At 37.3% G+C, this 22,900-nt stretch overlaps 1 protein-coding gene across 4 annotated transcripts in view; it reads left to right on the top strand.

Moving 5' to 3' along the window:
• The window catches only part of HTT (huntingtin), a 116,165-nt gene that overhangs the window by 55,097 nt on the left and 38,168 nt on the right, over positions 1 to 22,900 (top strand). For all 4 annotated transcript variants that reach the window (XM_082051409.1, XM_082051410.1, XM_082051408.1 and 1 more), the window contains exons 44-65: positions 593 to 769; positions 1,026 to 1,102; positions 2,346 to 2,484; positions 4,152 to 4,274; positions 5,098 to 5,311; positions 5,508 to 5,653; positions 6,119 to 6,296; positions 6,581 to 6,676; positions 7,412 to 7,599; positions 8,796 to 8,922; positions 9,976 to 10,076; positions 12,295 to 12,449; positions 12,807 to 12,946; positions 13,113 to 13,195; positions 15,238 to 15,368; positions 15,552 to 15,681; positions 16,451 to 16,606; positions 19,221 to 19,411; positions 19,983 to 20,097; positions 20,300 to 20,513; positions 20,658 to 20,763; positions 22,127 to 22,289. In XM_082051409.1, the coding sequence (XP_081907535.1) occupies positions 593 to 769; positions 1,026 to 1,102; positions 2,346 to 2,484; positions 4,152 to 4,274; positions 5,098 to 5,311; positions 5,508 to 5,653; positions 6,119 to 6,296; positions 6,581 to 6,676; positions 7,412 to 7,599; positions 8,796 to 8,922; positions 9,976 to 10,076; positions 12,295 to 12,449; positions 12,807 to 12,946; positions 13,113 to 13,195; positions 15,238 to 15,368; positions 15,552 to 15,681; positions 16,451 to 16,606; positions 19,221 to 19,411; positions 19,983 to 20,097; positions 20,300 to 20,513; positions 20,658 to 20,763; positions 22,127 to 22,289 (3,150 nt within the window). The remainder of the gene's footprint in view (positions 1 to 592; positions 770 to 1,025; positions 1,103 to 2,345; positions 2,485 to 4,151; positions 4,275 to 5,097; positions 5,312 to 5,507; positions 5,654 to 6,118; positions 6,297 to 6,580; positions 6,677 to 7,411; positions 7,600 to 8,795; positions 8,923 to 9,975; positions 10,077 to 12,294; positions 12,450 to 12,806; positions 12,947 to 13,112; positions 13,196 to 15,237; positions 15,369 to 15,551; positions 15,682 to 16,450; positions 16,607 to 19,220; positions 19,412 to 19,982; positions 20,098 to 20,299; positions 20,514 to 20,657; positions 20,764 to 22,126; positions 22,290 to 22,900) is intronic.

Here is a 22,900-nt window from a genome sequence, read left to right as displayed (position 1 = left end):
ATGAAAATAGCTGATATTTACAGTTTACTCCAAACCAAGGTTGGTTGCATGATTTAAAGGACTTCATCTTGGTGTTTCTACCTTTTATGTTATTGGTGCTGAATTGGTGCTCATATTTAAAAGTAAAAAAAAATTAAAAATCTTTGCATCCCTTTTAATGCTGAATAGCCACCACTGTTTCTATGATTAAACATGTGCTCAAAAAATCCCTAATGCTTATCTGGATTTTTGTACTGTCTCTTGTTCTGACTGTGCTCACGTTCCTGCTTTCTTCCAGCAAGAGTTCAAGATTCTCACTGTTTTCAAATCTTTCTACCATTCTACCTATGTCCATCTAGCTTTTTTCCCCTAAAAGTTTTGCTCGCTACTTTTTACTTCCTCTTTGTAAGAGTTTTTACAGTTAAACGTCAAACAACTTAGCCTTCATATTAATGAAATAACCCAGTAACTCAGACCTGCTTATATTCAGATTATTATATTGATCAGCTAGTTGTCTGCTATAGTCTTTCTAAATGCCTTTCCCTTTAGCATGAAGGTCTAGATATTCCAATTGATTGCACTTTTTTTTTTGTCTGCTTTTTTTTGTTTCTAGCCCACAACTCTGAAGAAGACTCTACAGTGCTTAGAGGGAATACACCTCAGCCAGTCTGGGGCTGTCTTAACGTTATACGTTGATAAGCTGCTGTGTACTCCATTCCGTGTACTTGCGCGTATGGTCGACACGCTGGCTTGCCGGCGGGTAGAAATGCTTTTGGCTGCAACTTTACAGGTAAAGATAAATCTTTTCATTTGTAAATAAGATTGGGTAGTGCTAGCAATATAATTAAAGGTAATGATTTAAAGAACATCAAAATATGATGATGTTTAAGTGATTTCATTGGAAGGGAAACTTTTTTTTTAATATATAGATATGTTAATGTTTACATTTCACTTTATCTGTCTATAGTTTTCCTAATATTTTCAAAGTACCTTTGGGTATTTTTCTAATTTTTGTCCTTTAAAATTCTTGTGACTGTTTTCTATAGAACAGCATTACTCAATTACCAGTTGAAGAACTGGATAGAATTCAAGAATATCTTCAAAACAGTGGATTAGCAACAAGGTAAATAATACCAATACGTGTTAGAATACCAAATTAAGTAATATTATAGTACTAATTGTGTTAACTGTGTTTTCTGATGTTTGGGCTTTTTCTTAAAGATAAGACAATGGGTCCTTTTTGGAGGTAAAAGCAGGAGTAAGGGTTCTCTTATGAGATGCAGGCGTATTCTGGCACAAGGGCAGTCATGTTGTAAGAGTTGAATTTGCAATATACTTAAGAACTAAAGCAAGCTAAGGGCTTGAAGGCATCAAATTCTCTCTGCCACATCCCACTCAGTATTTAACTCTGAGAGACAGTGGCCGCAAATTAATTCCTTGACAAAAACTACATTACTGAAAACAACTTTATTTTCCTCAAAACATTTGCAGGATTTTGTGAGTCCAAGCTGAGTGGGGTTGGTTTTTTTGTTGGTTTGGTTTGTTTTTTTTCCCCTTCAGACAACTGTGTTGAAAGTTTTAACTGTTTAGTCTCCCAGCTGTTTAAAAGGAAAACTGGTATTATAAAAAGGAGGAAATGATTTAAGTTTTGAAAAAGCTTTATTTAATGTTGGAAAGAGTCTAATTTACACATCTTGATGTTATTGCTGTTTGAGGTTAATATCTATTGACTAAAGTAAGAAAGGAGTAGGGGGGAAGAATCTGAAGCCCCAGAGTGCAGTAGATTGATAGTAATGTGCCTTCATAACTAACGTTACATTTGAATTTTTAAAAGTCTCAAAAATCTCCAAATGACTTTATGCAATTTCTTGATAGCAGTAATGGAATTTAAATTTTTTTTTTAAAAAAGAACAAACAAAAAACAAAAACCAAAGCCCTGACACTGTAATAAATCCACAAATATATATTTTTTAAATAGTTCCGTCTTAATGGATTTTTGTTTTGCTGGAACTATTAGTAGCCAAATTATCTGTACACTAACTTTGATTCTCCTGAGTCTTTAAAAAATGTACTGCATAAAGAAAATTGAACAACTTGCACCTTATGCTTAAGCCTGTACAGATTTTAAATCTAAATTAAATTTAAATCTTTATTATTGGTGGTGCGGACATCATTTCTTTTGGCTACTGATAGCTGGTGAAATTTTTAGCTTTGCAAATTGACTCTTTATATCCAACCAAGAGTTTAAGACTCTACTGCTTTTCTCACCCAGGATTAGAAGTGGCTCACTGGATGTCTTTCTGTTTGTAAATGATTTACAAAACTGAGCAAGCTAGCTCTCTGCTGATGTGTTCTTCTGTTTTCAGACACCAGAGACTTTACTCGCTCTTGGATAGGTTTCGTCTTATGGTAGCACCAGACACAACTAGTCCTTCACCTCTGGTTACCTCACACCCACTAGATGGAGAAGACCAACCAGCTTTAGAGAATGTAATTCTAGACAAAGTAAGATTATGTTTAGAAAGAGTCACTAGAAGTGCCTTGGCTCTAGTTAAACTTTTCTTTTTACAAAATATTTAAATACAGCTTATTTTTACTATGCAGTTAATGTTCTCAGAATTGTCAATGAATCTCAAATACAGATCAGCTCATGATTTCAAATGTGATGGCTGACTGTTGAACATAGGATAAATAATTAGCATGTGCATACACGTTTGTTATTTTGATGATTGGATGATTGGAAGGGAACTGTCAGGTTTTGTACCTTTGCATAACTTTAATGGAAAGATTTGTATAAGGTTCAATAGAGACAGATATATGCTCTTAATTGCTTTGTTTGTGTTTACTGCAGTGATCAGTTTTGTTCATTTGCTGAAAACTGTTGGGGTTTTTTTTGGAAATTAAGCATTACTTATGCGTTGTCACTTCTCAGGTTTAAATTACTTTCAGAGAACAAACATGACAACTGTTTGTGTTTTATGTACTTAAATGAGTTTATTTCAAAGCAGGGTGGGAGGCTAAGAGCAAGCCTCTTAGGGCCCGTGCCTTCCTTTTTTTTCTAGTTTGTCCCATAGCACAGGTCATTTCTCCTTTTTATTCCTTCGTGTTCTACAGTGACACACAGTAACATGAAATGTATGTAGTTGAGATGGCAAAAATTATTTGATTAGCTGACAGTTTGGAGGAGACTGATAAGTAGTTGAGGAACCCATTGACTTGGGAGAAAGATTGAGAGCTACTTAGACAGCAGGAAGAAACACTGTTCGTGCCCAGAAACTATTTCACCATGGCTTTCTGTCTTCAAATTAACCAAAAAAATCTCTTCCTTCCTCTGTAACTGTAAATCCTGCACAAAGGAAGTAGTTTTGGTTTGCTTCCTTCACAACCCCTATACAGATTCTAGAATATCTGAAGTTGGAAGGGACCCATAAGGATCATTGAGTTAACTCCATGCTCCTTCCTGGACTACCTAAAACTAAACCAAATGAGCATCATCCAGATGCTACTTGAACTCTGACAAGCTTAGGTGCATTCTAATTATCATCAGCAAATTGTCCAGTCATGAGAAAGGAAACACTGCAAAGGGATAACTTAGACTTTTTATATTCCTTAGTTAAATTAGTTATATTATTAACTAATTCCTGTAGGCTCATCACTAGTAATTTATGAGGTGAATTTGCGGTGATGCGTTACAGTCTTCATTTATTTCAGTGAGTGTTAAAAGATGGATGTTACCTTAATCTGCTAATTTATTTGAATCTGAAGACTTTTCTTTCTTGGTTGTAGTATTGGGGTTTTTGCTATTTTATTACTGTTATATCCATATGACTCCTGACTATTCCAGGTTTTTTTTTTCTAGATACTCTGCTCACCTTTAGGACCCTAATCGATACACCTGTGCTGAATACATATTAAGCTTCTTTTTCCCTCATTTCTTGTCCAGACTCTTTGGAAATAGACAACTTGCCAGTGAATGTCCATTGGTCTTTTTTACGATGGTCCATTCACCAGTTGTCTGTTTGCCTTTTTTCTTTTGAGTTCTTTTGGTGTTAATGTAGACTCTTAGATGGACCACAATTCAATGCCATTGAACAATTCTCCCCTTGCCCCTGTGAACTGTATTATTGTCTGAAGACAAACATGTAATAAATTTCTTTTTTTAATTATTAAAGGACTGGTATGTGTCACTAGTGAGGTCGCAGTGTTCCATCAAATCTGACTCAGCGCTGCTGGAAGGTGCAGAGCTGGTAAATAGGATTCCTCAGCCTGACTTGGACGCCTTCATGACCAGCAAGGTAACTTCTTTGTCAGATGAAACGCAGTCAGCTGAAGGGGATGTGATTATTTTCAATGTTCCTATTGGGAGATTAGATTCTTAAGTGTAAACACTTCAAGTTTATATAATACTGGTAGTTTACTTATTGAATTACACTTCATTTTGGAAACTAGAATAGTAGATACATTCCCTCAGTGTCTAGCAGTACTGCAATAGCTTTCTAGTACTACAGGCTGGATGTACAGAGTGGAAGTGAAAGTTAATATATGTATTGTCATCACAAAAATCCAGTTTTACCATTTTACATAGTCTTCTCGTTTTGCCATACAGTCTCTTTCAAAGCCATATGTTTCTGCAACCTTTTGAATATTTGTGCTAGATGATTTGTATTATGCCATTAACAGGCCATGGATAGTAAATCTAGCATGAAGGACAACTTGTGTCTATTACTTTGTTTTCTAAGAATGTATTTTGTTCAAATTCTTTACATTTGCTGCTGGAATGCAGAAATAACAGCAGGAACTGTTTTTGAAAAGATTTTTGTTTGACAACTTCTTACTTGAAGATTCCTTGTGTATAGATCATCCTTAAACTTTATTCACTTACTGTTCTGAAAATTTGGAATAAGCATGTTCTTTCCAGTACAATAGTGTTTGGAATTTAAATGTGGAACAAATATGGCCTTAATTATGGTATTGTTAAACCATAATAGAAAAGAGGTAATGAGTTAATTAATAAACTGTTAATTTACCACTATGTTAATATGCTAGAAGAGTTCTGTCAGATATGTAGCTTGTCTTTAAAGGCAATTTCCGTACTTTTTATTTACTATTTGATTTCAGGAATTCAACCTAAGCTTGTTAGCACCTTGTTTAAGCCTTGGCATGAATGAAATCTCCAGAGACCAGAAGAGCAGCTTCTTTGAAACAGCTCGGAGGGTAACTCTGGATCATGTGTCTACCACTGTACAAAACCTTCCTGCCAACCACCAGGTGTTTCAGCCACTGTTGCCAGCTGAGCCATCAGCCTACTGGAAAAAACTAAGCGATATCTTTGGTAATAGAAATAATCATCTTTTTAAGTGTATTCTCTCCTCTGCAAAGGTACTTTACAGTTGTCTTGTGAATACATGAACTTAGTATTTAAAAAAATCAAGATACCTGACGTAAAAGTGCTTATGAAATAATTCTGAAAAACACTAACTGAAGGAAAAAATTCTGACTGCTAGATTTCATCCCCTCTTATTTTATAGGAGATGAGGTGATGTATCAGTCTATGATGACACTTTGTCGTGCACTGGCTCAGTATTTGTTGTTACTCTCAAAACTACCAGCTGGTCTCCGTGTTCCTCCTGACAAAGAGGCTGATATCCTGAAGTTCATAGTTATGTCAGTAGAGGTAAGAAATTACAGCATAATTAGAGATGTGATGAAATGTTCGGAAGGGAACAAGTTTGAATTAAACTGATCACCACTGAGTAACTTTTGATCTGGGCAATTTTCTTGTCTTAACTGTAGAAATCTGGTTATTTTATTTGTCCCTTGCTAGTAAATCAGATGGGCTTATGGGACAAGGGCAGCTTTTTACAAGGAGAGGTTGACTGAATGATGGAATGATCTTGGCATTTGGGAGAATAGCCCTACGCTGATTTTTGGGACACTGAACAAACATTATATAATGCTTATAATTTTCTGGAATTAAAACAAATTCTGTTCTCTCAGGAAAAAGTCAATACAACTTGCTACAAATTTTTTACATACCACTGTGTGGGAAATAAAAGTCAAAACACCACAACAACAAAACAAAACCTATATTTATAAGTTCTTCTTTTGCTATTAATGGGAATTTTTTATTTTTGCACAGGCACTGTCATGGCATTTAGTGCACGACCGGATTCCGTTAAGTGTAGATCTTCAAGCTGCTCTGGATTGTTGCTGCCTGACATTACAGCAGCCTGCTCTCTGGAATTTGCTGGCTTCTGCAGTTAATGTGACATATGCTTGCTCCTTAATTAATTGCATTAGATTTATCATAGAGGCAGGTGAGTCCAATTTGAACACTTGTGAGAAAATTTCTTTAATAAATTGTCAGTCATCACTGATCAAATGCTAGGTGACTGAAATGTTTCTTTTGAGTCCTTTTTAATTGTTTATTTAAATTTATTTTTACTGTTTTAATTTCTCATGTAAAATGTTGTGTTTACTTCTGAACTTGGCAGATGCCTTGGAGAGATGTAAATATTTGGCTACTAAGAGTTTTTGAGGAGAAAAATGGACTATGAGATACACAATGACTGTGTCTTTTAAGTATTTTTGTCTAATTCAGTTGCAGTTGAACCTGGTAATCAACTTCTTAGTCCTGAAAGAAAGAAGAATACTTCAAAAGGCTTAAGTGAGGATGAAGTTGATTCAAACACTCCAAGTAAGTGAACATTGTTTGCTCTGAGCTTTCACTGAAGAAATATTTGTAGGTAGTCTTTCCATTAATATTTTTTTTAAGAATGAGAGTTCACCTGAGACCTTATTTGTATTTGGTGAATGTTTATTAAATGTAGGTTGACATACTTGTTAAAAATATGGTAGAGTTTTTTCTTAAGTTCAATATTCATGCGGTTTTTACTTTTTTGGCGGGGATTCTGTTAGTTGTGCAGCACACTGCCAACTAAGCTTTTTAAAGTGGTGTGGGATTTTTAACTTTCATGTGGGAGAGGTAGAATATTTCTTCTGAAGAATGGCAGGTTCATTATCTGCTGTTCAACAGTATGGGAGCACTATATTGAGGTGAGGGTCAAGCGTGGTCTGCGAGTGTGGATGGCGTTGTCTTCCATATCTAAATACCACTTCCATCTGCAGAATTACCTGCTTGTCATAAAACAAATGAATTTGATCACTAATAAATTATCTATTCAGTGTGGCCCGTGTGAACTGCTCTGCTGGCAGATCTCGGGTAATGTCCAACACGGAGACTGGCAAACACCACAAGCCATTGCAGGGACGGTGGTAGTAGTACTCTTCAACTAGCTGAAATATTCTAGAGTGTTTCTTTGTCTACATCCTTACTGTGGTTTTGTCCTTTTTTTGGTTTTCTGTATCTTTTAAAATTATGTGTCTTTTGAATAGATTAATAAAACTGGATATTTTTTTTCTCGCAACAAAGAGACTAAACACATTACTGCAGCTTGTGAAATGGTAGCTGAGATGGTGGAAAGCTTACAGACTGTCTTGGCGCTGGGACACAAAAGAAACAGCAGTATCCCAGCGTTTCTTACTCCTGTCCTCAAGAACATCATCATCAGTTTAGCAAGGCTGCCTCTGGTGAACAGTTACACAAGAGTACCTCCCTTGGTATGTTCATTGTGCTTTCTTTTCAGGACTTTGAAAGCTATTGATCAAGTTTTTGAAAACTAAACATGGTGCTGCATCTTAAGTTTTATGTCAGTAAGACTTCAACCTTTAGCTACTTTGATTAGCCAGTTTGTCTCTTTAAACACTGTAAAGATACCTGCAAATCATTGTAAAGATACCAAATAAGCGTTCACTTAGGAATCAGAGATTTTATTAGAAAGGAATGTGGTCACTCCTCACATTCTTATGTGAAAGAATGTCCAGTTGGTAAAGAGAGGAAAAGCAAGCAGTGACTTGGATGCTTTTGATATTTCCTCCTGCTCAGTAGGATTGCTTACCCTGGAAAGAGCACAAAAACTACACCACTGCTTTTTTCTTAACACCCGAATTGACAAATTCATTTTTTTTGTCATGCTAAGTACCACAATGATGGTGATGAGGTGTCTGAAGTCGTGTCTGAACCAACTCAGGTATTTGTGTGTAGTACCATACCGTGGTGTGCCATACAGATACTTTTGGGTTGTATATTACCATTCTTTCCAAATTCATCTTGGATCCTTTGGACAAGGTATTTCACCCTTTTCTTCTTGGTCACTGTAACATGGTTTTAAGAACACCAGTGATGCCCTCCAGGTACCATTAGTACCTTGAAATGACTTTGTTTTGATAAACTTTGAAACCATTATCAGAAGCATTTCTAAATGCTTTATTAGGTAGAGCAAAAAGGGATTTCGTGATACGTGCAAGGCTATTTCTCTGTCCTTTTTTGTGTTTGTCAGCACTTTATTTTTGAGGGGATGTCAAAAGATGCTAATTTTTGGATTAAGACTTTTTTGCATACTCTCAGATGTATCTTTGTGCTTTTTCAGCCATCAGTAGTACATGAAATATTTTCCCTGAATTACCTTTCTGCAAAATCTAGGAGTCACCTGGCACTTTAATTCTAAACTGAAATATGACAGACTTATTTGCTTTCATGTCCAAACTTGGACATTAGGACTGAATAATTAATTCATAGTGAGAAATATGAAAAAAAAATAGAAATACAGCTTCTCACTTCTTCTTTTTTTTCCTGTTTGGAGAATTACTGTATTAACTGATGTCTCATTGCTTTTGAATGGTGCATATACAGTTATAGCTGTCATGCTAATACTACTTCTGTTTTCGCTAAGTAGTCTGTCTTCGTATTTCTTCAGGTCTGGAAGTTAGGCTGGTCACCAAAGCCTGCAGGTGACTTCGGCACAGTTTTTCCTGAAATCCCAGTAGAATTTCTTCAAGAAAAAGAAATCTTTAAAGAGTTCATCTATCGCATTAATACACTTGGTATGTACAAAAATTAATACAGTTGGCCTTTATTGGGCCTTTACCTGTGTTGTGAAGTTACTGGGTAACTGAATTGGCCACCATTTGTTTATTTTTGTTGCTTATGTGGAAGGGAAATAATATTTCAGAGCAGGTTTGTAACTGTGCTGCAATAATTCTTACGTTTTGCTCAATGCAGAAAAAAAATATAAATTCTAGAAATTAAGTCAAAAACTGTTCCACGTCAGGGAGGTGATTTCACTGTGCTCTACAGAATGGCCACTTGTTCTCTGGAGCATACACTTGACAGTATATTTGAGAATATTTTGCTTCCCTCCTTTATTATTTGTGCATAACATATAAATAGAATTTATTGCCACACATAGACTTGATAGTATATTTGAGAATATTTTGTTTCCCCCTCTTTTATTCATGCATAACTTATAAATAGAATTTATTGCCACACTCAATATTTTAAATGAGATGCTGTCGCTTTGAAGCTTCTGGATATGTCAAGGTTTACTGAACAAGAGCAGTGGGGCTTAAGAGTTCAAGTCTTTGTCAACAGATGAGACTGTCAAGAGTAATGCATCAAATTTTCAATATACTTACAGAAGTCTCTCTTCTTTTTTTTTTAAATTCCTGTAGCACTGATTTGTTTGGTTCCTAAGATGATGTTTGCATTTTCAGTTCTTTAGATTTCATTAGTATAAGCTGCAGAGTATTATTCAGGAATCCTCTTCAGTCTTTTGTAGGTGAAAAACTTTTTGAGAAGTGCTTGAGTTTTAATAGCCTATTTCTAGGCACTTGAGTAATTTTGCTTTTAGGGCATGAAGATTTCGAATGTATATAAGAAACAACCTGAACAGGATCATTTAAACAATAATGTTCAGAACCCTTATAAAGCGTTTGTCACTTTCTAAAACGTTTAAGTTGTAACGATTACAAAAAATGCTGAATTGAATAGGAACTGGTGTGAAATGAAATCTATGGAAACATTATACCATTTTTAATGCTCTTCCATGCTTGATTTTGCATTAAGACATAAGTGACTATCTCTGAATGTTTCCTTAGGGTGGATCAGCCGTACTCAGTTTGAAGAGACTTGGGCTACTTTGCTTGGTGTGCTTGTAACTCAGCCTATTGTAATGGACCAAGAGGAGAACCAGCAGGAGGTAATGTCATTCACTGAATGGGACAAAAACTAAGAAAGCATTTCCATTTTAGATTTGCTTGTTTTCCTTCACAACAGGGATATGAATACATGTCCATCTCTTATCTCAAAGCTTCTGCAGGCATGTAAATAGTATGGAAAAATTTTAGTGAAAGCTGTCTCAACTTTGAACTGTGTGTGTTGAGTGACGTACTAATACAAAGTTTGCTTGATTAGGTATTTGGCTATAGGCACAATAGGAACTCCAAAAACTTTGAGAGAAACAAAGCATGAGAGAACTGTGCCTTTAGGAAATATCCTAGTTAACTGTAACTAGTATATATTACTGCAGTTATGTGTGCTATCTAATAATCAAACTTCAAAGGGAGTTTCTTTGGTAAGATTTTTTTTGTAAGATTCTTGAGTAGAAATGAATTGACCTGGAGATGGATGCCCATGTCTCTCACTCCCAGTTGTAGACTGTATCTTGGGCTTCTCAGTTGGATGCCTCAGGTGGACGTTCAGAATTTGGTGGATGGCATTTGGGGATCAGAGATGTAGAAATGTATCTGTATCAAAAGCAAAGATGAGAGTGAACTTGGCTATCAAGAAAGACTTTCGCTCTTCAGATGTCTTAAGCTAGTAGTGAACTGAATTTACTATGTTCTAGCTCTCTGACCTAAAAGGTTTCTTTTCCTAGACTCATACAGCGTTCATTCCCAAACTGTGGATGGTCCTCATGACAGGTGCAGAGCTTAAAGCATTTTGAAGAATTTAGAGGGTAGATGCCTCTGAGTAGTGGATGCTGGGTAGCAGACAAAGGGATTTGTTTCCCCTGCTTCTTAGGGGTCAGACTCCAAAAAGGAGGAGGCCATCATCATCCCTCTTCCCTGGGTTAGCATCTGCTGTTAGCTAGCCTGACTGGGAGTCGTCTTGTGCAGCCTGCAGAGTTTTCTGCTTACTTTTTTCTACAGCACATTGGATCAGACTTCAAGCAACCTGGCATTGGATAGTTCCTTATTTGTCATGTAGAATCCATTTATTTGTAGAACACAAGTAGTACTCTACTTTCCAAGGAAAAATAATATGTTGACAATTGCAAACATTTTAAGCACTATGTACGTGAATGTTTTCTGAAATAAAAATAGAAGATCCTTTTTGAAAAAAAGAATTGAAAATTGAAAAATAATTGAACATTTCTTGCCATCTTACATTTTCTAGAAAGTTTCAGACTCTCTTGTGAACTCATACTTTCAAGAAGGGATCAGAATTTGTACAGCCAAAACAAAAACTGAGAATGTTTCTGCCACTTCAGAATCTGCAGATGTTTCTGCTTTTGTTCTACTTTTAGATTGTTTTAAATAAACAAACAAACAGAAACAGCAACAAACCACCCAACCAAACAAAATCTAACCAAGCAAACCAACCACAAATAATCTTAGTGGAAGTACTGATGATAGATAGTTCTGAGCAAAAAAACTTAAATGCACGGTGAAAGTTCTTGCTGCCATCAGCACAGGAAGGATGAGTTACAACCCATGGTGCTGCAAGTTTATTTTAAGATTTTTTGGTTTTTTAAAGGGTAAGAAGCAGACCAGTACAGTGGTGATGACTTACAGCAGAAAAGTACTTGATGCAATGTGTGTACTTCAAAATACTTCTATTAGGGAAAAATAGCAATATATAAAATAGCAAGTATGAATAATTGAATCTAAACAACTATTTTAAGAAAAGTTGTTATAGTTTTCTCACACTTTTACAGTAGTGCTAAATGCTGAATGTGTAGCATCTTGGTTTAGAAAGAACTTTGGATGCCTAGAGAAATGCTGCTGAAAATTCATTATGAGGTTGAGTTTTGTTCCTAAACAGGCAGTTACTAAAAACAGTTTGCATGGCTCCTTCTCTGCAGAGTCTCCAACTCAGACTTGGTCTTATTTGATGGTTTGTTTCGATAGATAGATGCAGGCAAAGAAATAAAACACTTCGGAAGTTCCCAAATGGACGTCTCGAGGGTTTAATGCTGTTGGGTAGGAGAGGATGCATGCGGAATGGCTGATGAGATGGATGTGCTGCTGCTACAGTCACAGTGCTTTGTATGCATTGCTTATGTCAGCTGGATTTCTAGATGGGAAGAAGTCTAGATGTCAGGAAGTTGACTTAGTCAAAGGTGACAAATGAATATTCAGGGATTTCAGGATTCTTTTTTTTATGATTCAAATGACATTAAATTCCTTTTACAGGAAGATACAGAGAGGACCCAAATTAATGTTCTTGCAGTTCAAGCCATCACTTCCTTGGTGCTGAGTGCGATGACAATACCTGTCGCAGGCAACCCAGCAGTCAGCTGCTTGGAACAGCAGCCCCGCAACAAAGCTTTAAAAGCTCTTGACACAAGGTATTTTTTTTTACTTTCTCTAAAATGCATGAAGGTTGTACTTGTGATTAATACAGAATTAAAATTGCTTAATCTAGCTGTAGCAAAAATACTTATAGACTGTATGCAAGTGGATCTGTTTACACAGAAGTTATACAGACTTAGAATCACAAACCTGCTGAGTTAAAAGACTGGAAAAGACAGTATCTTATTAAAATCTAGTCAACGGTGTGCAGAGTGTGTTTCTCAACATTTCTTAGTTTTAACATTCCTGATAATGAAAATAAGCATGGACACATAATGTGGTAGAGTAAGCTAGTCAGACTTGCACAAAAATAGGGGAGAATCTGCTCAAATTGATTTATGTTGGGCTTTCAGGTTTGGAAGGAAGCTGAGTGTTATCAGGGGAATTGTTGAACAGGAAATCCAAGCAATGGTATCCAAGAGAGATAATATTGCTACTCATCACTTATATCAAGCCTGGGACCCTGTTCCATCACTTTCTCCTGCTACTACAGGTAAGTCCTTTGTGTCGGGGGAAGGGGCAAAGGAATTTTGTTTACATTTAAAAAGTAGAAAAGAATTTAGGAATTTATCTGAAAACCAGTTTGCAGAAAATGAAGCCATTTTCACCTCTGCTTTTTAATGCATGTTTTAAAAGTCTTGTCATCTGTTTTGTTATAGGTGCTCTTATCAGCCATGAAAAACTCCTACTGCAGATCAATACTGAACGAGAAATAGGAGATATGGATTATAAACTGGGACAGGTTTGTTAAACTCTTCACTTTCATTACATTTCTTCCAATTTGTGAAAATTCAGTTGAGATGTTACTTGACATTGTTGTGTTAGGTCCGCCTGTGAGCCAGCTCTTGAGTTGTTCTATTCTGCATTGCGTCTTAAAGAGCCTTTGTAGCTTCCAGTTTAAGTACTGGATTTTAATTTGCTTTTGCATGCTTGCAGTAGTTCTTAGGAAATGAAAAATCACTGGACATAGAATAAGCAATGTTGTTTTGATTTTAAATAAACCCATTGTAGGGACATAAATTTCACTGGATGATATTAGTTGGAAAATTAGCACTACATACAGTGAATAAGAACATAGTTATTCAGTTATTTATCTCCTTGAAATATTAGCCTTTACATAAAGTTACTTATAAGTTTTAAATGTATTATTTCACTGTTTGAATTGTATGCATTAATGAAAAAAATATAAATACTAAACTCAGATGACATTTTTCTTGTGGAATCTTTTGCATAGGAAAGACTAAACAACTACTTGTCTGTCTCTAGGAGTGTGTATTATCTCTTGAGATTCTAAATGGCTTGAACATTCAGTGATTTGCAGGTTTACAGAAGCTACACTTTATTTACAAAACCTGCTAACTCTATAATAATACTAGGCATTAGATATCTTGCTTGAAAAATAAATTAATGTGTGTATACTTTTGCCTAACATGAAAAAGAATTCTATGTAAGCGTGAATACTTGTCTAAAAAAGTCTTGAACTAGGTAGGGTAAGTAGGAGAAAATTTAATATCTGTATTGAAACACAGGAAGTGCTGATTCTGTTTTGGAATCTTTAGACAGATAATTTATGGAATGTCATCAGCATGTCTTATTGTTCTGAGACTTTAAATTTATAAAGAAAACTTAAAGAAGAACTATGAAGTTTTCTTTTTTGTAGATAACTGTTTATCTAGCCAGTGTCAAAGTAACCGAAATCGTAGTCTTGTCTGATTACAGAATCACAGTATGTTTGGGATTGGAAGGGACCTGAAAGCTCATCCAGTCCAATCCCCCCACCGGAGAAGGAACACCCAGATGAGGTTACACAGGAAGGTGTCCAGGCGGGTTTGAATGTCTCCAGAGGAGGAGACTCCACAGCCTCCCTGGGCAGCCTGTTCCAGTATCTGTCACCTTTACTGAGAAGAAGTTTCTTCTCAAATTTAAGTGGAACCTCTTGTGTTCCAGTTTGAACCCTTATATTACCCCTTGTCCTATCATTGGTTGTCACCGAGAAGAGCCTGGCTCCATTCTCGTGACACTCACCCTTTATATATTTATAAACATTAATGAGGTCACCCCTCAGTCTCCTCTTCTCCAAACTAAAGAGCCCCAGCTCCCTCAGCCTTTCCTCACACGGGAGATGCTCCACTCCCTTCATCATCTTTGTTGCCCTGCGCTGGACTCTCTCCAGCAGTTCCCTGTCCTTCTGGAACTGAGGGGCCCAGAACTGGACACAGTATTCCAGGTGTGGTCTCACCAGGGCAGAGTAAAAGGGAAGGAGAACCTCTCTAACCTACTGACCACCCCTTTCAGACGAAAGGTTACTATATCAGATATGCTGAGTTATGGTTTAAGAAGAATTAGGAATGTGTTTTCTGTTGAACTGCAGTTGTTCCAGTTCTTTCTGAATTACTTTATTACGTGATGTCAATTGTAAATATTTGTACTTTTCTTTCGATTTTGACTCTGCTGTGATCTGGGGATGATGCAGGCATGTTGTTAGTGTGTGCTTACAGGTTATATGTGCTGTACTAAGCACATGGTGCTGCTGGTTTTGCTGTGCCATGCAGCTTAAAGTGGGTTGAAAAAAATGTTGAAAAAGGTTTAAAAAAATTAAGGATAAAAAAATACTGAAGAGTCGAGTGATGTGCAGTTCATGTAAATGTTATTTGAGGCTGTGGTGTGTTCATTGCCTGTCATTTAAATAAATATGTATTGGACTTGTAATATTTTCTAATCTGACTACAGGGGTGCTAAATGTTGTGCTTCTTTTCTATTTGATTTTTTCTTTCATGTTGCAAGGTCTCTATACACTCCATATGGTTAGGAAATAACATCACTCCACTGAGAGAAGAAGAGTGGGGTGAGGATGAGGAAGATGAGAATGATGTCCCTGCTCCTTCCTCACCACCAACGTCTCCTATTAACACCAGGTGTCTTATTTTTCCTTTCCTCTCCTTTGACCTAGCAATAAGCTTTTTATCTCTTTATGCTGAGTTCAATAAACTGGCTTTATAAATTGGACACTGGTAAATAATTCTGTTATTATTTCAAATCAAGCATTTTACCAGGGCTGAAGAACAGACATTTTAACATTTGCTTGTTGTGCCTTGCAGGAAACACCGGGCTGGTGTAGATATACATTCTTGTTCTCAGTTTTTGCTGGAACTGTACAGTCAGTGGATATTACCATCGAACCCTAGCAAGAGAACACCTGTCATTTTGATTAGCGAAGTTGTGCGATCAGTAAGTCTAAGCTATTTTTCAGGGTCATAATTGAGTTTATGTTACCAAGTGTTCAGAGCTAAGCAGCATTTGTAAAGCATCTTTCAATATGTGGGAAACACTGATTTTTCTTGCCAGTGCTATTATATGGGCAGTGCAGAAATATAACTTGAGCAACTATAACATTATACTATTTTAAAATATGTAAGTATCTGAATTGCATATTCTGCTACTATGTTAGAAAAGCATTATTGTCACTTAATGATAGTATTTTACTTGACTACTTGCTAAAAGTTGGTTTCAGGCTTTGCTTATCCTACCTCTTTTTAAGGAAATGGAACAGTGTGTTAGAGCATTAAATTGATGAAGTGTAGAAGTAAAACTAAAGAACACAAGTGTGGAATTTGTCTTGATAGCCATTATTCACTCTCACAGAAGACTTTAAATGAAACTATCCTTGCAAGTCAGTAGGGGTTGTGTGTTGTGGGATGGTTTAGTGTATTGTGAATAGCAACATTTGTTCATTTTCCAGAATTACTTACTATAGTGGATTTGACTTTTTAAACCTTTTGGAAAAAAAAGAACAATTAGGAGCAAACTCTTACCTGAGAGGAGTGCTGGAGTTAATTCCGGACAAGTTAACAATAGTTATTCTAGATTCTTGAGATAATGTTTACACATTTAATAGTTCAATTGAGGAATCTTCTGCTGGCAATTGTAACAGAGGGAGAGTCAATTTTTGGCTGTCTGCTAATGGACTTTTTGCTATTCAATTTTAATTTGTGTACAGCTTCTGGCAGTATCAGACTTATTTACAGAAAGGAATCAGTTTGAGATGATGTATACAACATTGACAGAATTGCGAAAGGTGCATCCATCAGAAGATGAGATTCTTGTACAGTATTTGATACCAGCCACTTGTAAAGCTGCTGCTGTTCTCGGAATGGTAAGAAATTCTCATGGAATTTTATTGCAAATTCATGAGTGTCTAGATTAACTCATCCTTAGCTTCTGCTGCAAGATCTGATGTATTTGGTAACAGTGGTGTGTCTCTAAAAAAATCCCTTAGCTGATTTGGCTATAAGAAGTGATAGAATATATATTCTGGGTTTTCAGAGGTTGCAAACATTATCTCCAGTTGCCACATATTAAAACAAAAAGGTTGTTTGGATTGATTTTTTTTTTGAGGTTTGAGATGAATTTAATGTACTTTTTGATTTATCTTACTCAGTGGAGTGTTACCTTTGCCCTGGACTCATTTGTTATATTTCAGGCAGAAATGACAACTGTGGAACAGCTATTTCTAGATTTGTCCTACAGGTGAATGGCTGTAATCTCGTGAGAGACTGGCACAGTGCATATGATAAATGCGTAGCGTGATAGTCAGGTATCCCTTTTCTTTCCCTCACTTTTCACTTTCTTCTAACACGTCGTTCTGTTTTTACGGAAAGAACGTTATTAATGCAAATTGTTTAATGAAATGTATTGCTGTTGTTAAATCTGTAGACCAGACAGCAGTCGTATTTTCCAATGGAGATGTCAGATTGGGATTATTTAGAAAAAAAATTACCAATTATTTTGAAAGAAGTTAGTATTTCTAGAAATTCTCTATGAGACCAATATAAAACTATAAGGATAACAGTGATAAGAAAAGTTTTGGAAGACTTTTGGGGTGTGGTTTTCAGTAGCTATTATAGCAGCAACTGTGCAGGAGAAGGCTGTGAAAGTGATGCCAAACATGCAGAAGCAGTTTTGGAGATCAGATTGTTCTGACTAGGCTGTAATTTCCCACTCAGTGAACTAATAACACCTTCTCAGAAGCAAAGAGCTGAATATAACAGGTTAGTGGGAGGGAAAAAAAAGTTGATTCCATCAAGAGTTGCTTGTTGTCCTGTGCTCAGTTATGTAGAAAATCCACTTAAAAAGAGTAACTAAAGAGCACACACTGTAAAACTGACCTGTATCTTAAATACTTAATGAATACAGAGACAAAGTAAAATAAATTACTTCTACTAAATATTTAAAATAGATTGTAAGAAAAAAAAGACTTCTCAAATCTAACATTTTAGAATAGATTTTGCATATTCCAATACATGTTTGTACTTGGATAACAAGGAGTGAAGTATCTGGTACCAGCTTGATGTTTGAAGACTATATATAGAATCATTTAGGTTGGAAAAGACTCTTAAGACCATAGAGTCCAACCATTAACCTAACACTGCCAAGTCCACCACTAAACCATGTCCCTAAGTGTCACATCTACACGTTTTTTAAACACCTCTAGGAATGGTGACTCCACCACTGCCCTGGGCAGCCTGTTCCAGTGCCTGACAACCCTCTCTGTAAAGAAATTTTTCCTGATATCCAATCTGAACCTCACCTGGTGTAACTTGAAGCTATTTCCTCTTGTCCTGTCAGTTGCCACTTGAGAGAAGAGACCAACACCCTCCATGCTACAATCTCCCTTCAGGCAGTTGCAGACAGTGATAAGGTCTCCCCTCAGCCTCCTTTTCTCCAGGCTGAACAGCTCCAGTTCCCTCAGCCGCTCCTCATCACGCTTGTGCTCCAGGCCCCTCACCAGCTTTGTTGCCCTTCTCTGAAATCTCTCCAGCACTTCAGTGTCTTTCCTGTAGTGAGGGGCCCAAAACTGAACACAGGATTTGAGGTGGGGCCTCACCAGTGCTGAGTACAGGAGCACAATCACTTTTCTAGTCCTGCTGGCCACGCTATTCCTGATACAAGTCAGGATGCTGTTGGCCTTTCTGGCCACCTGGGCACACTGCTGGCTCATGTTCAGCCGGCTGTCAGTCAACACCCCCAGATCCTTTTTGCCCAGGCACTTTTCAGCCACTCTTCCCCAGGCCTGTAGCGCTGCCTGGGGTTGTTGTGACCCAAGCACAGGACCCGGCACCTCATACCATTGGCTTCAGCCCAACAATCCAGCTGGTCCAGATCCCTCTGTATGGCCTTCCTACCATCCAGCAGGTCAACACTCCCACCCAACATGGTGTTGTCTGCAAACTTACTGAGGGTGCACTTGGTTCCCTTGTCTAGATCGTGGCAGTGATGGAGAGAAGGATGTGTAGGTCTGAGTGCCAGCGGTCTCAGAGAACAAATGTTGTTCTGTGAGTTGAGTAAATGGCAGAGTATTCTTTTGGATGCAGATTATAGGCATCTATCAGTCAGTTTCAGACAGAAGCATCCTTTGTGGTGAGCTGGAAGACTAGAAAATCCCAACCATTCGAGTCTTGTATATAGGATTCTTAATAGCACATACTATTTATTGAACCAATGCTTATCTTGGTTTTTGGGAGCTTTAAATCATGAGAACTTTTTACAGGTAAAACAAAGTAGCATCAGTTTACTAGTTGATGTGCAAGTCATCTCCTGTCTGATTAATATAATCTTGTGACATTTTATTCAAAGACGTTTTAAGCCAGGCTCTGGTTCATGCCGTATTTTCTGCTCTTTAATTTGTTCCAAGTATTTCCCAATGACAGGAGTCACCAGTATTGAACCGGTGTTGTCTTCTAATGAATAATCTTGTTTGGATTTATTAGGATAAAGCTGTGGCTGAACCAGTAAGTCGACTGCTGGAATCAACCCTAAGAAGCACCCATATGCCAAGTCGGATTGGAGCTCTGCATGGAATTCTTTACATCCTTGAGTGTGACTTGCTTGATGAGACTGCAAAGCAACTTATTCCTATTATCAGCGAGTATCTGCTCTCCAATTTGAGAGGAGTAGCACAGTAAGACTCTTCCCCTCACCCCTGTAAACTGTTGCATGCTTATGTGTGAACAAAAGGGCTCTTCATGGTTTGCTGTTAGTACATTTTAGAGCAGGCTGTTGTATCAAGCAGGTTTTGGCATTTTCATTGTAATCTTACAAGTGGAGCTTGTCAGCCAATTTTAGGTTTGATTTACAGAAGCAAAAGAATATTTGAGGGTGAGAAAACGATTTGATAGCTCAGCTTTTTTGCTCTTTGGTAAATTGTGTTTCCTAACGCTTATTTTTTCTGTCAAAATGCATATTCTTTGAATAGGACTTGTAGGATCAGTAATGAAGTTTATTTCTCCTAAACAAGTCAGGGAATAATAGCTTGTAATTATATTGCTGAAAAATTTTTTGTGTTGCACTGGATTTCCATGATAACTAGTGCTCTCTTATGCCATCTTGCTGGTACTTTGTGCGATTTTAAATATTGCACAAATTTCATGTGAAAAAATACTTAGTGCTTTTAAGGATTGTTTGTATTGTCTCTATTTGTGACCTGGGCAACTTTGATGTAAGTGACCACAGGTGTTTTTGCTTTTTTACAGTTGTGTGAATATCCATAACCAGCAGCACATCTTGGTAATGTGTGCAGCTGCTTTCTATTTGTTAGAGAATTACCCACTTGATGTAGGGCCTGAATTCTCTGCAGGAATTATACAGGTATGTTGTGATGCCTCCAGGTGGCCATGTAACCTGAGTTCTTTAACGCTGAACTTTATTGTAGTGTGGGCATGCTTTGGGGTTTGGTTTCATCGAGTTTTCTTAATGCGTGGTTCAGTTCCATAGGAGCTGCAGTGGTATGCTGCCACGGGATCACCTAAATACACCTCAAAAACAGGTAGTTGGCTTTTCTTTATTTCAGATGTGTGGAGTCATGGTGTCTGGAAGTGATGAATCAACGCCATCCATTATTTATCATTGTGTCCTGAGGGGATTAGAACGGCTCCTCCTTTCAGAGCAACTTTCTAGGCTGGATAGTGAATCGCTGGTTAAACTGAGTGTTGACAGAGTGAATGTGCAGAGCCCCCACAGAGCCATGGCTGCACTTGGATTAATGCTGACTTGCATGTACACAGGTATTTACTTTTTTTAAGCCTTTCATATGCTGAGAGACTGGCTTACTAACAGTGCTAATTTTCTTCATTTATTTTTGTTACCAAGGACTAAAAAGTCTTATTTTGGCATTCACAGTATATTTGTAACAAATTCTTTTGGTTTAGGAAAGGAAAAAATCAGCCCCAGTCGTACCACAGATGCAAATCCTGCTGCTCCTGACAGTGAGTCTGTGATCGTAGCAATGGAACGAGTGTCTGTCCTTTTTGATAGGTAAGAGGATAAAAAGTGTGATGAGGGAGAGAAATTATTCTGTTTGGCACTGTGTGGTCACTTCCCTATTTGACAGTTCTAATATTTAATTAATGATGTTTCATTGCTTGCCATTGCTTAAAATCAATACTGCTAGTATACACAGTAACACTGATGGAATTGCTGAAGGCAGCACGAATGTGCAGGAATGTAAATGGAAAACAGACATGTCCTAACTGATACTGTGTAGTACAAACCATAATACTTTATAAATGTATTTCCAGCTCCCTTCAGGTCAAACTCTTAAGTGCTTTTCGGGATGCCTTCTGCATAATCAAGGGTATAAATCCAGTATACAGGAAATAATCTTTCAAACCACCCTAAGAGTTTAAAATCTGTTTCCCCTTCCCCCACCCAAGTGTTGCTCTTTCCAAGGCTGTTAAATAACTGCAGTGGAAGGGTACAGTAAAACTTCTGTATTCACATGGAACTAATTTCATGGAAATATTTAAAAATATCCCTGTTTTGATCTGACTATCTCAAGCTGTCTTAAGAGAACATAGCATGTTAGATTTTGCACAGTAGTTTGTGGGATAATGGTTTACATTTTTTAAAGTGTTCAGTGGGTTTTCCATAAAACTAGATGAGGGTTTCACTGCTGCACTTGGTGAGAACAGAATTGGAGCAGTGCTTGAGTGCTTCTGAAAGCATCACTCCTAAGAGTCAGTAAAACAATCAGTAATACTACAAGCAGAAGATAACTTCTGCAGGGAATAATCACACAATGGCAGCTTGATCTTGACACATCAACAGATGCAGCCTTTATTAGGAGGATTTTCCAATCAGTGTTAAGTAAAATTGTCTTTAATTTGGAGGAGCTTTTCCCCTCTCTACCGTGCAGGGTGAGTTGCTTCTTCTGTTTGATGTATTGGTCATCCTGGTCTTGAATAAAAAAATCTGCAAAGAAGTTATGAATGGAAATGAGTGTTCTGCTCATAAGTGATATTTTCCCCGATAACTAGGAGTAGTGATCTCCCTGTCGTTTTTTGTTCTTGTTTATTTTTTTCAGCATTCCTATTATAAATTTCTTGCCTAGGATGTAATTCCAGAACTTCAGAAAATGTCGAGTATTTAAAAAAAAAAAAAAAGGTGGGGAGGGAGAGAGGACAAGACACCTGTAAAAACTTCTAATAGCTTTGATAGACCTCTTTGGGTAAACTGTGAGAGTAAGATTACATGAAGACTTCGATTCCTCAGCGTTGAAGATGCTTTTGCCTATCTGCAGATTAAAGTAAAATGTTCTTTCTATTGCTGATTAAATTGGAAAAGAATGAGATGTTTACTGGAATTCAATCATAAAATGTGTTGGTTTCTGTTCTTTCAGGATCAGGAAGGGATTTCCTTTTGAAGCTCGAGTAGTGGCTCGGATCCTTCCACAGTTCCTTGATGACTTTTTCCCCCCGCAAGACGTAATGAACAAAGTTATTGGAGAATTTTTATCCAATCAGCAGCCTTACCCACAATTCATGGCAACGGTAGTTTATAAGGTAGTGTTTATATAGATTTTGTTCCTTAAATGTTTCAGAAGACTTCTAAATAACTGACAGCTCAATCAGAGAGGCAAATATCAATTTTCTTAGATCTAATATACCTTTGCAATGATTTAGCTGGAGAGCTAGAATGTTGCCCAGGAGACAAAGCTCACAGTACAGTTCAATCACTGATAATGGGCAAAAAAGAGAAAGTTGGGATCCTGTAGCTCAGACTTCTTAGATCTCAAGGAGCCAGCCCAGGTCTTCTGGCCTTGTGAGCTCTGCAGTTAAGCTCCTGTGGACTGAGCTGGGCTTCTGGGTATTTTTCTCTTCAGAACCTGCTTACTGGACTCATGCATCACTTGAGAGTGCATGTGTGTAACCACATTTGATGTATAAAAGTAGAGACACCAGGCAAGTTTTGCATTTGGCGCAGATGTCGTGAGTCCAGTTGGATCCTGGCTCCTTTGCAGAATCTCTTTGTCTAGGACTTGTGTTCTTTCATTCTTTCAGCTCAGAGCTGCTTGTGAACCTCAGAGCTTTGTAGCTGGGGAGAAGCTGTACAAGAGAAACTAAACTCTTTCCCGTGTCCATCTACCGCGTCTTTATTCCTGTCTAAAATATTT

The sequence above is a fragment of the Streptopelia decaocto genome (assembly GCF_964273445.1).
Source record: "Streptopelia decaocto genome assembly, chromosome: 4".
Lineage (NCBI taxonomy): Eukaryota > Metazoa > Chordata > Aves > Columbiformes > Columbidae > Streptopelia > Streptopelia decaocto.
This window is presented reverse-complemented; position numbering and strand designations above follow the sequence as displayed.